The sequence below is a fragment of the Anopheles merus genome, chromosome 3L (assembly GCF_017562075.2).
Source record: "Anopheles merus strain MAF chromosome 3L, AmerM5.1, whole genome shotgun sequence".
In the NCBI taxonomy this organism is placed as follows: domain Eukaryota; kingdom Metazoa; phylum Arthropoda; class Insecta; order Diptera; family Culicidae; genus Anopheles; species Anopheles merus.
The window spans coordinates 22,230,689-22,245,481 of record NC_054085.1 but is presented as its reverse complement, the minus strand read 5'-3'; the positions used below and the strand labels follow the sequence as shown (position 1 = coordinate 22,245,481).

At 43.2% G+C, this 14,793-nt stretch overlaps 1 protein-coding gene across 42 annotated transcripts in view; it reads left to right on the top strand.

Annotated features, from left to right (window-relative positions):
- Positions 1 to 14,793, top strand: part of LOC121600004 (dystonin) — a 198,590-nt gene that overhangs the window by 100,994 nt on the left and 82,803 nt on the right. For 27 of the 42 annotated variants that reach the window (XM_041928224.1, XM_041928222.1, XM_041928223.1 and 24 more), the window contains 4 exons: positions 10,472 to 10,489; positions 10,900 to 10,959; positions 11,760 to 11,849; positions 11,936 to 12,106. In XM_041928224.1, coding sequence (XP_041784158.1) covers positions 10,472 to 10,489; positions 10,900 to 10,959; positions 11,760 to 11,849; positions 11,936 to 12,106 — 339 coding nt within the window. The remainder of the gene's footprint in view (positions 1 to 10,471; positions 10,490 to 10,899; positions 10,960 to 11,759; positions 11,850 to 11,935; positions 12,107 to 14,793) is intronic. The other 15 variants (XM_041928238.1, XM_041928239.1, XM_041928234.1 and 12 more) reach the window with 1 other exon arrangement.

The window sequence follows — 14,793 nt, the reverse complement described above, 5'->3', positions numbered from 1 at the left end:
TTCGGGGATCCTTGGCTGCGCATTCGATAAGGTGTTGTGCGTGCTGTTTTTATTTCGCTGTGGTGCTGCTCTCTCTGGGGGGAGACATTTTGGTCATTTCTGCCATACATGGCGGTACCGATCGCAAGAAGAGAAGCCGCCTTACGCCCGTCTGTCTGGCGAGCTAGCTCTCGGTGCGCGCGCGGGGCCCCCGCTGCCTAGGACGTCCGTATGAGGCGAGGGAATCAATTTAAATTCCCGGTGGCCCTCGATGTTTTATCATCTTGGTGTTTGCGTTTTGGTTGGTTTGATTTTTTACTTTGTGTTTTCGTTTTTCGTACAGAAAAAAACATTTGCATACAATGGTACGGCGATTATGCCGGCGGGGTAGTACCGTCGGATGGAGGGAAGGACTGTAGCAGTAGTGAGTAAGTGGGTGCAAAAACGGGTGTCCCTGGGATTCGAAAATTGAAGGCAGATCGGTTTTAATGTTCATTTTCTCACGGGCGATGGTCATATGGGTGGTGGGTCCCTCAATTGTGGCGGATGGGGGGTTAGTGCATTGTCTGAATCCGGCTAGTAGCGCACAGCGAACGGTCGTGTCTCTGATACGTTCCACTGAAGTTATCTTGAGAATTGTTTCGATGATGGTGGACTGTGTTCGGAGCATATTGCAATAGAACACTAAGGTTTGTCAGGTTTCTTTTTGCACGGGCAAATTGAAAGATGAATTTCTTATTTTCCCTTTTTTATAACGAATTTATATAATCTACCATAAAACATTATTGGTGAATTCAGCTTTTATAGTAAAATGGCAAAATTAAGTATTTGAGCTATAAAAACTTATGGTATTCTTTATAGCAAAATTAATCTGTTATGCTGTCTATCTTGTTGAAGTTATTCAACCAATTTTCCAGTAGATCCAGCACTGTCTCCTTGTCCGTCACATTTCCACATTTCCATCCACAACACATTTCCATCACATACCATACAATTGCATTAGCCCGTCATCTTCAAAGATTGCTAATCATGGTGATTTATAGCGAACTCTCCAGGGTAGGAGTAATTCTACCGAGCGTTAGTAGAAGTTTCAATTATTGGGAGAAATCTATCCAAACCTCCCCGATCGCACGTCCCGAACACTGGCCAATAACACACCTCGTCACTGGGCTTGGGACTGACAACCGTATAACCAGCGGGTGTCAAAACAATCGAAAGAGGGAACAAATGAAACGTTTGCCGCGCTTGAAACCACCCTTCTGACGAGCTTCGCCTAAAAAAGGGGTATTTTTCGAGGCCCAGCTTACACACACACCTAGCGACCAATGATCCGGCTGTTAACTATTCATTAGTGCGGTCGAGTGTTGGAAATTGTTCGCGAAAAACGTGAAATATGAATCTACGGATTGGATGTTCCGTTTTCCCTTTTCCTACCTTCGTAATAATGCCTTCCACATGAGAACGCCTTCCACGGTTTCGACGGTTTGTTGTGGGGTACTGCGCGGTTCATAACGGTGTGTCCCGCTCGACGACGGTCCGCCAAGGGGCAGGCACAGGAGAAGATATCATGCGGCGCGATGAAGCGACAGCCTAGACACTTATTTATCATCGACCCGATCGATCACTTCGGGTTTGGCCTTATTTCGCTTTCGCTCGACTATGTATAATGGTTCTGTCACGGAATGGTTGTGCGGTCGTGCTCGTTGGCAGGAAAGAGGAAGCGCCGTGCCGTTTGGGAAGCGGTGTTATCTTCGCCGCGAAAGCTTGGCACTTTTGAATACATGGGAAGCTGATGGTAGTGATGTGTACACTCCAGCCGTGGAATGTGGGAAGTGATTTTTGAGTAGCTTAAGTTAGGTTATTTACCGCTAGAAGAAGAGCCGGCAGAGCGGATGTTGGTCGAGGGTGATAGGCAAGAGAAGAGGCCAAGTTGTTCTAATTGTGTGTGTTTTTTGTTAGAGTACATTGAGAAATATAAAAGTTGTGGCACAGTACCGTAATGCCGAGTGCATGTTACATAAACAATAACCTCAAAATCAATTAGAAAAGTAAACCGCACGAATGTGCGACGCCATTGTGGCGCAACGGTTTTATACTACTGCCGCGCATCATCAACTACCGACCCCGAAAGATCTGGGGAGTTCATTTGATTGGTAAGAGCGCAGCATCTGTTAACTGGTATTGGATGGTATGTTGTGGCTCCTCCTTCTCCTCTCTGTCTTGGTGTTTGGTTGTCAGTTTTATCGCCATCGGTGCAGTTCAGTGCTACATCGGTACCACGGTAGCTACGGTTTCAGTACAATTATTGATTATTAAATTGAGTTATTGGTCGTAAATTGTGTTGTTTTCTGATCACTGACCTTTGCCACACAGCAATCAACTTTCCGCCAACCTACCTCTTCTTCTGCTTCGCTCTGTTCTTCCCCATCGTTTGATCAAACATCAGATGCATCAGAGAACGAAACTGAAGTGTCTATGCAGCAGTGGCAAGTGGTGTGTACATATGGCGAGTATATGTTATACGAAGGTGTTGATTAGTTTCCATAGAAGCATTGACCAATTTTTAAAGCATACGTTTATTTATCACCTCATAAAATCAATCGAGCGAATGGAACCTTGATAGAATGTACATCTTTACCGACTATTACACTCAAAACATTATTGATGTGTGTAATAGAGAATGCTATTGATGTAGGTCGTATTCGAACTTGTACTAAAAAATGTACCATATATTCAGAAGTCTGCAGCTGATGCTAGTTAACGATTTGCGCTCTATCTGCTGTGTTAGTCAGAGCTCCTTAGAGACCACTTTGCACACACGTGCCTACGCGTACCTGGCTTTAGCGTCCAATTAGCAGCCAGTCTCTCGTGTGCATTCTAGTTCACTTTTCTTTCGGAAGTTGGCGTACATTCCTTGGGTTCCACAGCTCTACCCAACCGGACGCTCCAACTCTGGCGCATTGTCTACGTGCGGCCATGCGTAGGCCAATTCCTCGACCTCCAAGATATCTCCAAAAGCCGCCTGTGTGTGTGTGTGGTGTTACACACCGTGATTTTTAAACGAGCCCGCCCAGAAAGGGCAAAACGAGAGCAAAACTGGTGCGCCAAGATAAAAAAAACCTCTGTAACCGGTCGCGCGTTGTCGTCGGCGGCGGCATCGTGAACTCTCACGACGGTAGTTCCAGGGCAGAGCAGCTGGGGTACTAGCGGCCGAGAAGATGGTATCATTTCGCGAAATACAATTTTCAGTGAATCAGTTCCATTGTATTTGTTGTGTGTGGAGATGACGAGGCTCGGGAAATGTTACAGCCACCCGTCAGCCAGCCAGCCTGCAGCATCCACAAACCCGATCATCCCAGGGTAGGATTAATTGATTGTGAAGTTACGGGGAGAATCGGCGCGTCTCGTTTTGTAGTTTTCATGATTTCTGCTATTTCTGGTTGGAATGTTTCATCAAGATCGTAGGTTGTCTAGACAGGGAGCGACGAGGAGCAGCGGTGTGGAATGTCAGCTACAATGTTGGAGATGATAGTGGAATTTACTTTTGTGTGTATGCGGTGTATCTCGGGCAAAGTTGCCAAAGGTCATCGACGTCGAGTAGAGAAAGTGTTCAATCATATCATTCGTTGTGGATATTGTGCCTCAAATCAAAGTGAAAGGTATGCTCAATATAATGATCTTATAAAGACAAACCAACAAACGTTTTTTTTATTGCTGTGTGATGGTCTTAATGAATTCTTATCACTTTGAAAAACACATATCGCCTTCAAGACTTAATAAAACATTTTTCCAGAATGTCATACAATTCTGTAAACAACTTGTTTCCTCCTACATAATGGTCGGGCTTTCACGTTGTTGTTTCTGTGAACGTGTGGAATTTTAGGTCGAGAATTCCTAAAATCACTTTCATTGTTGTCTCGCGTTGGGGTGTACGAAACATGATCCTCCTTTTACCACCGCCCTTTTACCTATCATGTGCTGTTGTTCTACATGCCCTTCTAGCCAATTTCGAAGCGGCCCTATACAAATAGGTCAGACACGCGAAGATGGCTATCAGTAATGCGCTGCCTGCTCGACACGATTCCTTAAAAGGATGTCCGAGCTCAATAGCGGGGTAAGGTTGAAGCCTCTCTCGGGGGAGTTGTGCGTTCCATGCTAACAACCCAATTAGCTGCAGGCGTCAACACACACACACATGCGGTCTAGATGTTGTTCTACACATGTACGAACCTCCCTCCCTCTTTCCAGGCAATGTTCGACATTTATAAGTCGCTCCAAAAAACAAGTCAGAACAGCGCAGCGAGTGGAGTAGGTTCTCTGGGGGCGACGTAGACGCCCCAGGTTTTGCACTTTTGCTTGGTGGATTGATGTTTTTGCACTCAAACACCAAACACAGAACAGCACCGAACGGAAAGGATTTAATTAAATCAGTGCGCATAACCAAGTACACCTATGGGGCACATGGTATTACTACAGCCTAGTTGCTGCAAGTGGGGCGGCAAACACGTGTTATTGATTGTTGTGCCGCTCCTCGCAACACCGTTAAACGTTCGGTGTTTCACACCACATAGACACACTTTTGACGCTGTGGAATAGATACAGTTTGCCTTGCCTATATGGTGATACTATTCGCGGCGTTGCAGCTCGTCGTACTTGGGCTGTTATTAACTAGGCAGATGATGCATCGCCTAGTAGGAGGTGGAGGTGTTCAGAAATCGATACACGCCGGCGTGACGGCGTTCTCTCTCACCATTGTCGCCGATGGTCGGGGCGAATGGCGCGACACAATCGCTAAACCACAGCCGGTTAATAGGTAAAACATGATTGACAATCCTGCCGCGGCCGTTTTTAACCCCCTACGGCATCTACCCGTACGGTGTCGGATAAGATCGCCCCGGCTCGAGCTATTTTTAGAGCTGTGCGATATTCTGTTCTATCCTTGGAGAATGGGTAGGCAGGCGCAAGCAAGCCCAGGCTTACTGGGAAGTGGAATGCGAATGGAAGGTCTCCTTCTCGCATAAATTTCTCATCCCCTCAAGACAGTCTGGAATGGCCTGGATGACACGCCCGCACTCAGAAGCCTCACAGCGATGTGCAAGAAGCGATGCGTCAGAAGCTCGGTGTCTGAGAACGCAGGCGCCAGCAACGACGACGGATGTCCCAAACATCGTGTGCATGTAATTGGAGTGCCCATAAATCTTGGCCTGTGATCTGCAACCGGCAAAACTGCTGGTGGACCGGTTTTTACCATACGTGTGCGCCCGGGGTCTTTCACCAATATGGCCGGGTGGCGAGGTTAAGTGTATGAATTATGAGGACCCGAGAATCAGAGAGGAGGGAGTATCTTACTGACTGCTACCTCGTCACATCAGTGACGCGCGATGGTAAAACTTTGCATGCGGAATGGCGCGCGTGCGCAAAGTTATTGTACAGAAGAATGTGAGGTGCAACTTAACATCCAAGAGAGCTCCACAGAAGATGCATGCTCGTTTCGCATTCGCACTCAAATCCATCAAGCACACAGGCAAGACAATTAATATCCATTTGGAGGAGGTTGATGGGTGATTAAAACACGAGCGTGTTCCGCAGCTCGGCGTTGAAGATGCGCCGGAAGCTATCGGTACTTCTTGGCCCGCGGCTCTTGCGAGACCGGCCGGCGAAGGCGAGTTTGCCAGGCGTCGGGAGTAAATGCTTTGTATCCAATCCAACCATTAGCTACGGAGTGGTTGTGCCAGGCCCCAATTGGTGTCGTACAGCAGAAGAGCGCAGTGTCCCATAATCGATTGGGTGATCATCATTGGGACAGTAGAATTGCAGCGTTTAATTCGCCTCAATTACTTCATGCTTTTATACCGATGTTGTGTGGTGATCGCTGTGAGTGCATCGGCGAATGGTGTGATCATTAGGGTGGAATTGATAGTTGATTAATTCATTCGTAACGATTGATGCAGTTGCTGCAGTTGAGGGCTGGGCAGGCTGGATTTTGTAATTGGCTTTGACAACTAGCTCGTTTTGACGTCTGATTGGGTACGCTTGGGTTAATATCCTGTTGTCGGGGTTATGGGCAGATCGATGTATCGTATCTTCGAGATCATTTGTACTAACGTCGTACAAGAATTAATGTTGATAAATCGTCTGTTAGATATATAATATCTTGTACATGAACATGGGAGGATCTAGACAGGACTGAACACAATGTAAAAAAATTGATGATCGATTTCATGAGCTGCTGCTACTAACGAAACCCTACCAGCAAAATGATGACGTCCGAAAGTGTGGTGCGAAGTTTGTATGCGAATAAACATCCATCTGTAGAAGACCACAAGCAAAACACACATGTTCTCGCTTTATTGTTGTGCTCTTCTTGCGCGAGCTAATTCCAGACATCTGCCACAAACTACACTGGAAGGAACTTAAATCTTTACCATCTTCCTCTTCCCATTTAAAATCTCAACTTCATTTCATATTCCGCTCGTACGAAAAGCGCGAAACAAAGCGAAGTGAAGTGAATTATAAAATATACCCTCAATTCGTCACACAAAATCGCAAACCATGAACCATTTTGGCTTGGCTACGTCAGGAAGCCATATGGACAGTCTGTGGAAGGTTTGGGTAGTAGCTTCCTTAGCATATGCCCTTTGGTGTGTGTGTATATACGCACATTTGAACTCACTTTGTTGCGAACCCCGAACTGTTTGGTAAGAAAATTGCATAGCTCCGACAATCGATGCCGCGGAACAGTACGCGAGACAGCACACTCTGACGGGTGATGAAGAGTATTCGTCTGTCCGTGCAATGACCTGCACGTGACACGGTTGTTGTGTACGTACGAGACACACACACGAATGTGCACCATATGCCGGACCGTACAATATACGCCGGGTCGGCGGCTTTTTGCGCCAAACGCCGTGTTAGTTCCAACAGTGAGACGGCTGTGTGTCTGTTGCCCTTACCAGCGACCGTCTAACTGTGCAACTGTTGATGATGCCAAGGAGGACGATGATGATGATGGATACATTTGTGCCCATATTTCTGCACTCCAAACAGCGACGAAATGTGTTTTGCTTTATGCATTTTTGGGATGCTGCAGTCCCGCCCGGGACTGTCTGGGATGATGGTGGAGCATTTGCATGATGTTCCCTGTACCATAGAGGGGGGTTTTGGGTTAGCAGGAAATGGAATCTATTTTTCGCCTTCATTATTTGCACTTGCAAAGATGACTGCAACCGCCGCCGTATGGCATTCATTATTGTAGTTTTGAAACGGGATGAAAAGAAGAAGCTTGCGCAAGCGTGTCGTAAAGTCGCGGCCGTTGTTTGCGGCTTTATGAGTCGCAGTGAGTGCGCAGAGATATGCAAACTCGTTTGTTGCAATGTTATGGGGTCCGCTAATGGGTTTAGAAGAATGCGAGGCGCGAAATGAGGTTCATTACGCCCAGCACTGTTTGAATGCTTTAGAAAGTAAAGGGCAAAAGGGAAGCCTGTGTTTGGATAATAAATGTGAGAATTTGTGTTTGCAACAGATTGCAACGAATGTAATGTGCCATAAAATGCACAACAAGCAGTATTTTTCTATAGGAATCATTTTTTAAACATAAGTGAACATTGATCGGTTCCTTTCACTCTCACGAGTCTAAAATGGGGCCACAGTGTGCATCGCGGGAGGGAAGAAACTCGCCGGAAGCAGTAAAAACGGTGAGAACACGGAAGCGCGGATAAACATCCTCGAGCGATGCGTCGCCTAAATCCCGCCGACATTAACGATGTGTCATAAACCAGCACCGCGCGTGGTGAGATTTGCCCGGGGTTTCGGTGGAACGATCGCGAAACGACAGCTTCCGTAATCCGATGCGTTGCTGGTGTCGTGTGCACTGTGTCGTTCTTGATGAAAAATCTGTGCATGGGATCATGTGAGCCTTTTGAAGGCCATTTATGGCATGCTAGAGGAGTAAGTGTTGGCTTACTAAGTGAGATATGTGAACTATTTTTCACTACTGGAAAGGCTGGTATAAATTATTTGTACTTCAGGGTGATTATTTGGCATTTGACATGTCAGATAAAAAAAGAAAAAAAGTCTGTATTTTCATTCTGTTGATTAATATGTGTTAACGAAGAGAAATACTATTTGCTATAAAAATGAATAATGTTCTCTAACTGTTTACTAATTTGTACAATGGGATCAGACCTTCCCTTCTATTAGTTTGATGAAACATTCACACCTCTTCATGCGCTTTTTGACATTTCTAACGTTTCTCCAATGTACCCTTCTCCACTCAGCTCAAGGGGTGCAAAAGTAAAACATGTTTCCCCATCTCTACTATTCTCTTCTCCCTTCCACCATTACCTTTCCCAAGCTTGAAAGACAACAGCAAAACTTTGCGCTTTGACCGGCAGCTAATCTGCTGGCGATGATGCCAGTGTTCCGTCCGCCGTGCGCGCGCTTTCATCGATCAGCGGGAGAGTTAATCCTATCAGAAATCAATCGACGGCCGGACCCGGTCGTGTGTTCCGTTTGCGTAAACCAAAATTAATGAACGTTTTACGCCAATATACGGCTTATCCATTTTTTGCTGATGTTATTGTTGTTGTTGCCCGTTGTATTTTGCTACCAACAACAACAACAACAACACACACGTCAATCGATGATCGGTTTCATCGATCCGGGGTGGGAAAGGAAAGGTTAAGCTTTGATTTGCTGCTGATGTTTGTGAGAAATTGCGCGAGAAAAGGGTGGCGCTGTGAGATCCACCGTGACGGGGCATTTAGCTCCGGGAGGTGCTTGAAAGGGGTTGGGCTTTAATTTTAGCACACGGTACAGGGGTTTCCGTGTACAACAACATTTTTCATTGCTTGCGAGATATTTTTCAACAGCTGTCAAATGTTGTATTTGAAGCACAAAATTTTTTCAGTTCTTGCACGTGATTTTTAACACGCTTTTAGATTAAGTTTGACAGTTCTTTATGATGTGTTGAAAATCATGTGTAAGAACTGAAACTTTATTCTGATACCAATACAATGTGTGACAGCTGTTGAAAAACATCTTGAAGGCGGTGACTAATGATGTGAACTTTAGGAATTGATCTGGCAAACCCTGTAATGGTTGATGTCATGGTTTGAAATGTTTTTTTTCTTTTGCTGAAGAATATTGTTGAATTAATTTAATCAATACAATTGAGATGTTAATTTACTTTGAAATTGTTACAAAATCGTGCATGTCAAATCTAACTTATAGCAGGAGAAATGAAACTGTTTTCGTCCTACCATCTTTAATAATCATCGTAGTATCTTGGTTATGATTTTTTTTTCCCGACACTGCTTCTCCCCTGCAGATATGCAATTTGATGTGTAGTTAGAGCGTTGTTATGCCGATTTCTAATTCACAGTTCAAACGAGAGCCGCCATCCGAACGCGCTGCACAGCACCAACACCAAGGTTTGCCCCGTGCGGCACGTTTAGCCCCGAGCATGTTAACCTTTGACAGCGGCGGGTGGTTGGTTGCGCACGGTGGCAGCAATTTTACCTTCTTCCTTGGCCGGCCCCGGGAGCTGCTTAGCTTTCCCGGTTGCCTAAGTTGAGTTTGCAGTGAAAGCTCGACCAATTAGGTATGCGAAAATGGGTGAAGAAGCTCATTTTGTTTGTGCCTTGCCTGCCTGGTAGCGTTTGAATTCGATCCTTTTGCTAACGATCGGTGTACGATGCCGGCCCACGGTTCGGTAGAGGAAATTAAACGAAGGTCAATCAACTCTGAAACACTCTGGTGTGGAGTGTGGCGGAGAGAAAGAAGCTGTCTGCTTATATTTATTATTTCTAAATCACACGGAACTCATACAGTAAGAGCCTACTACAGCTGTGTTTCTGTCACACACACACTGCAAAATATAGATAAAATGGAGCAAACCGAGGGCAATTTAATAATTGTGCCCGTGTATGTAGTGTTTTAAACATAGGTCTAGGTATAGATAAGTTAGAATACTACCCAGGCAGGCTACCTTCAACGACCTTGTCCTCTGCTAGATTGTCATCCGGAATGGGGGCTTGCTATCAGTGTGGTGTACTGGAGGGTTTTTTTTTGTGTGTGTAAAATGTACGGTATGATATCTTTCCTTATCTTATCATATTCGAAGGAAATAATCGTGCCAGAAAGGTTTTGTAGGTGGTGTCCGTTTGCTTTGCCAATTTCAACTTACATTCAAACGAGACCAAATTCCTGAGAAATTGGAGGTTTTGCCGCATTTAATTATTGCTTGAAAATAAAAGAAAATTAAATTTCTCTGGAAGGCATGTAAAGCTGATTTTTGTAATAATCTTTAAATTTTAATATATTTTTTATCTGCGACATTGAAAGGTGATTGATATTTGTACATTGATGTGTTTGTAGTCTTGACTCTTTGTTTATTCTCAAGTATTTTTGACAAAATTGTTTCCTTTTTTGAATTGTTGTTTAATCTATATTTCCTCCCTTTTCCACTCTCCAACAATACATTCGCCTAAAGCATTGGAAATATTTAAAGGTATGCTTGAATATTCTCTTTCACCCCAGTGTAGTAGTTTAGTGTTTAGTGGAGCACTGTTAACGCCCTTTTATTTGCATTGAAATTAATTATTTTACTGCTTTGAAGCAGTATTTATTATTTTATTGCATTTCGATTTTGATTGACATCATTTCACAAAACAAAAGATATGGGTTCGTGCACTTTTTGTTTTAGTAGATTTGATTTTAAGTTGCCTTTTGTTTTTCTGTTTTTTTATTTCCGCAATTGGAAATTTGCTATTACTTTAAAACCAATCTCATTGTGCTTCATTTTGTATTGGCTAAAACGTTATTGCTGCCGCTGCCTGTCTTGCCTGCCCAGCTGCTCATACTTTTGTACTGAAACGAGTTATTTTCGTGTTTCTATTTTTCTCCCGTCCTCTATTACAGACCTACACCCATTTACATGTTTGCGTAATCATCAACGGATTACCCTGTTGTCCGCCAGCTGTAAGTCGAAAGGATTCGTTTTCGTTTTTTCGAAGTGAAATAATACCTCACTGTTTTCTTTTTCGGTTTTGTTTGATCGGTTGTTTGACTTCAGCGACTGATGTGTGTCTGTGTGTTACACTTTTTGCGTTGTGTGTTTAATGATGTTTTTTGTTTGTTTTCGGTTTAAATGTTTTCTCTTCTTTGATTGTTGCTGACGTTTTTAATTTGAAGTTTTTTTATTTTATTGTTTTTTTTTCTATCTTCTTCTTGACATGAACTTTCTTCTATCACTTCTTACAGTTGTGTTAGTTTCTCCTCTTTTTGCATTTCCAATAAGATGTGGTTCTATACAATATCGTTAATTAAGCAAAAACATATTCATATTGTTCGTTCTTCTGAGCATGTAGTTAAAAGCTTGGATGTAAAAATGCGCAGTAATTCTTATTTAGATACTCACGTTTGCTTATTGTATCAATTTGTTGCTAATTGCAAACTGTTTTTATTCAGCAACTAGATTTCTGCTCAATTTTTTCTTTGTTGTAATTACCTTTGGTCAGTTCCAAGTATATAATTTTTTTATCTAGTCATTAAATCAAACAAATGTCGTTATCGAAGCTTAATTATTTCTGATTCTTTAGATTTGTGTTATGTTATTCTTTTTCTTTTCGTTTTGGTCTATATCGTTCACTTGACCTATCATGTTACTGGTGCATGCGTTGGTAGCATTAATATAATGCCGTATTAAATGATGTAACTACAAAATAAATTGTGTATTCTTAAATAAATCTAATATCTCTTCTTATTTCAATTCGCTCTAGGCCTCTCGTCGTGTCGATGACCTATTCGAAGATCTGCGCGATGGACACAATCTTCTTTCTCTCTTGGAAGTATTATCTGGCGAACATCTTGTAAGTATCTGTCGCTTGGTACCAATAGTAGTATGATAAGAAACTCGCAATTTAACCTTTACTATTTGTTTGTCTCTCCATTTTAGCCAAGGGAGAAAGGAAAAATGCGATTCCACATGCTGCAGAACGCACAGATGGCGCTTGACTTTCTGCGGTACAAAAAGATTAAATTAGTCAACATCCGGGCGGAGGACATCGTGGACGGCAATCCGAAGCTAACACTGGGTCTAATATGGACCATCATTCTGCACTTCCAGGTAGGTGCTATAATTATAGTGTGCTACACAAGAGCCATAAAGAAAGGATACGGAGCAATTTAAAAAATGGATCGCGAAATAGAAATACGTTGAGAGCATGCAATTAAATCAAATTACTCTTGAAGCTACTTTGTTTTGGTTACGAGTAGATGTTTTTTTTATAGCTCTTCATTGGAATCTGTTTACGTTTATGTTGAAACAGCATCTTTTTTACCACCAAAAATTGCAATTATTAATTCCAATGACTGTAGTTCATAGCTTATACAGTAGCTCATAGAATCCGTTTGAATTGGAAATATTTACTGGATATTAGTAGGAACGAATTGAATATGATAATAATTCAATTTTTACACTGCTACACGGAATTGTTTAACATTCGTATTTATCATCTGTTTTCTTCCAACCCTTGCTCTCCCCACACCTTGCCATAATACTTTCTCACACCAATCGAAATGCCGCGCAACCAAACTGTTCACCACAATCGCGCTGCCGCCGCATGTTTACTAAACTCTACCTCCTTCGCCGATGTTCAATGTCACTTACGGTACCACTCATCCCTGTAACATCCCTTCAACTCTCTCCCTACAATCGATGCGTTCAATCGGCAATCGTGATTCGATCGACACGTGTGTCCGTTTGTCTGATTTGTAACGAAATTTAAAATTTTAAAATTCATTACACATGCAAACACCCACACAAAAAAACGAGCAAAACACATGCGTATCGAATTTTCAAACATGCAATGAATTAAATTACTAACCCACCCCAAACACTCTGGCCGATGATCTCGCTGCGCCAATGATTTGTGTAGTGGACACGGCGGGTAAGTTTGTACGCAACCCCTATAGGATTACGCTAAACGTGTCTCAAGCTTCCTTTACCGTATCCTTTTCCGCATCTTTTAGTGCGCTTTTAATTTTGCAGCAGCCGCGGTTGGTTGGCATTGTGTTTTCGATGTTCCGATTGATTCGCTTTATCTCATGCTCTCTTCATATCATGTTAATTGTGTTATAACACAGGGTTTCCCTAGCCAGTTTCGAATGTGCACATCATTATTCACCGCCTACGCGATGATTTTCAACAGCTATCATACATTTTTTTGGCATAGCAATAAAATTGAAATTCTTACACATGATTTTCAACATAATACAAATAACTGTCTTACTCAATCCAGCTTGAGGCGTGTTGAAAATCCTATAGAAGAACTGGCAAATTATTGAGGTGCGAATTCAGTATTTGACAGCTGTTGAAAAACATCTAGCAAGCAATGAAAAATATTGTTGACATTCTAAATTGACGCAGAAAACCCTGTATTACACTTAATGGTTTCATTTTCATATGCATGAATTTCATGAATGTTTTAACATGCCGATCAATGTAATTTTAGAAGTATTTGGTACCCATTTGCCGATCATTTGCCGGCGTCGTTTGCACTGCGTGGGCAATGTGTCAGCCTCCCACACAATACGGCGGGATGTGGACGAATTATTTCGTTGCATTTTGCATTCCCCCTCCCGCGACACCACCCCAAGTATAGGGATTAATGCTTGATTGGTTGGCGTCGCCTCAGTTGCGCCGCTGTCGGTTACCTTGACGTCCAACCACGCCAAAAACACATTCTTGACAGCAGAAATTAGCTAATGAAGAGATTTATGTGTGCATTCGGCGGCGGCTGCTGCTGCTGCTGTTGCTGTAGGTGTCTCTGTGCTCTGTGTGCTAGCGTGTGCCATATTACTGCGAATGAGTTGCAGAAACAGGTTCCGCTTCTTAAGAGGTGGTTTTAAATTGCAAGCAATCAGAGTGGGTTTGAATAGCTGGTTTTCTTTTCTTTCGTGCGGCGCACGGGGGTGCAGGTGACGCATTAAATGCTATTTATTGAACGATAACAAAGTGTTTTCAACCATTCATTATGAGTTTCTCGTGCCAGTGACGGATCAGACTATTGGTTCCCTCACGAACAATTGTTTCTTTTTTTTTTGTTGTCAACAGTACGACACTCAGGCTGATGCTATAAATATTGATATTGTTATGTAAATTGCGTCGATTTCTGCAATGTGTTTGATTGTTTCATTTAGCGCTCTGTAAGCCTTGTTTTATTATAAATAAGAGCAAACGCGACCGGTTTTGCGAACATTGCGCTCAATGGTTTCGTTCAATGTTCTGTCTATATATTATCGTATCAATCATGCTGCCGTGATGGTGGATGCCGCCTCTACCTTGCTACTAGCCAGCACGAGCACGAGCCAAACCTGACACTAACCCGCGCTGATACACGCGAACGGCCCCGCCACACTCTAATGACGATCGGGTGGCGTTGTTTGCAAATGAAGGTAATGGGTACTTAAGCTGCCTCACTAAACTGGTTACTGGTTCAGCTTAGCTGCACGTATCTTGCTCGATTGTATGCACGCAATCGGTTGTATCATAATGCAGGAAGATCATTATCATTAATCGATCTGCTACGGCCATTAGAGGGCAGAGAAGCTTTTTAGTATACCTTACCTGTGTGAGGTTCGTCGCTTGCCGCGTTCCTCAGTGTTGATATGCAAATTCTCCACAGTAAGAGCGCCTTAAGATAGCTCGAACGGCAAAATAGCGATTTGTTTTTGTCGCGTTCAAAATTCGATCACCACATCACAACCCACCCCCACCCACAAACGGTGAAACAGTCTGACGCAGTCGCTAAA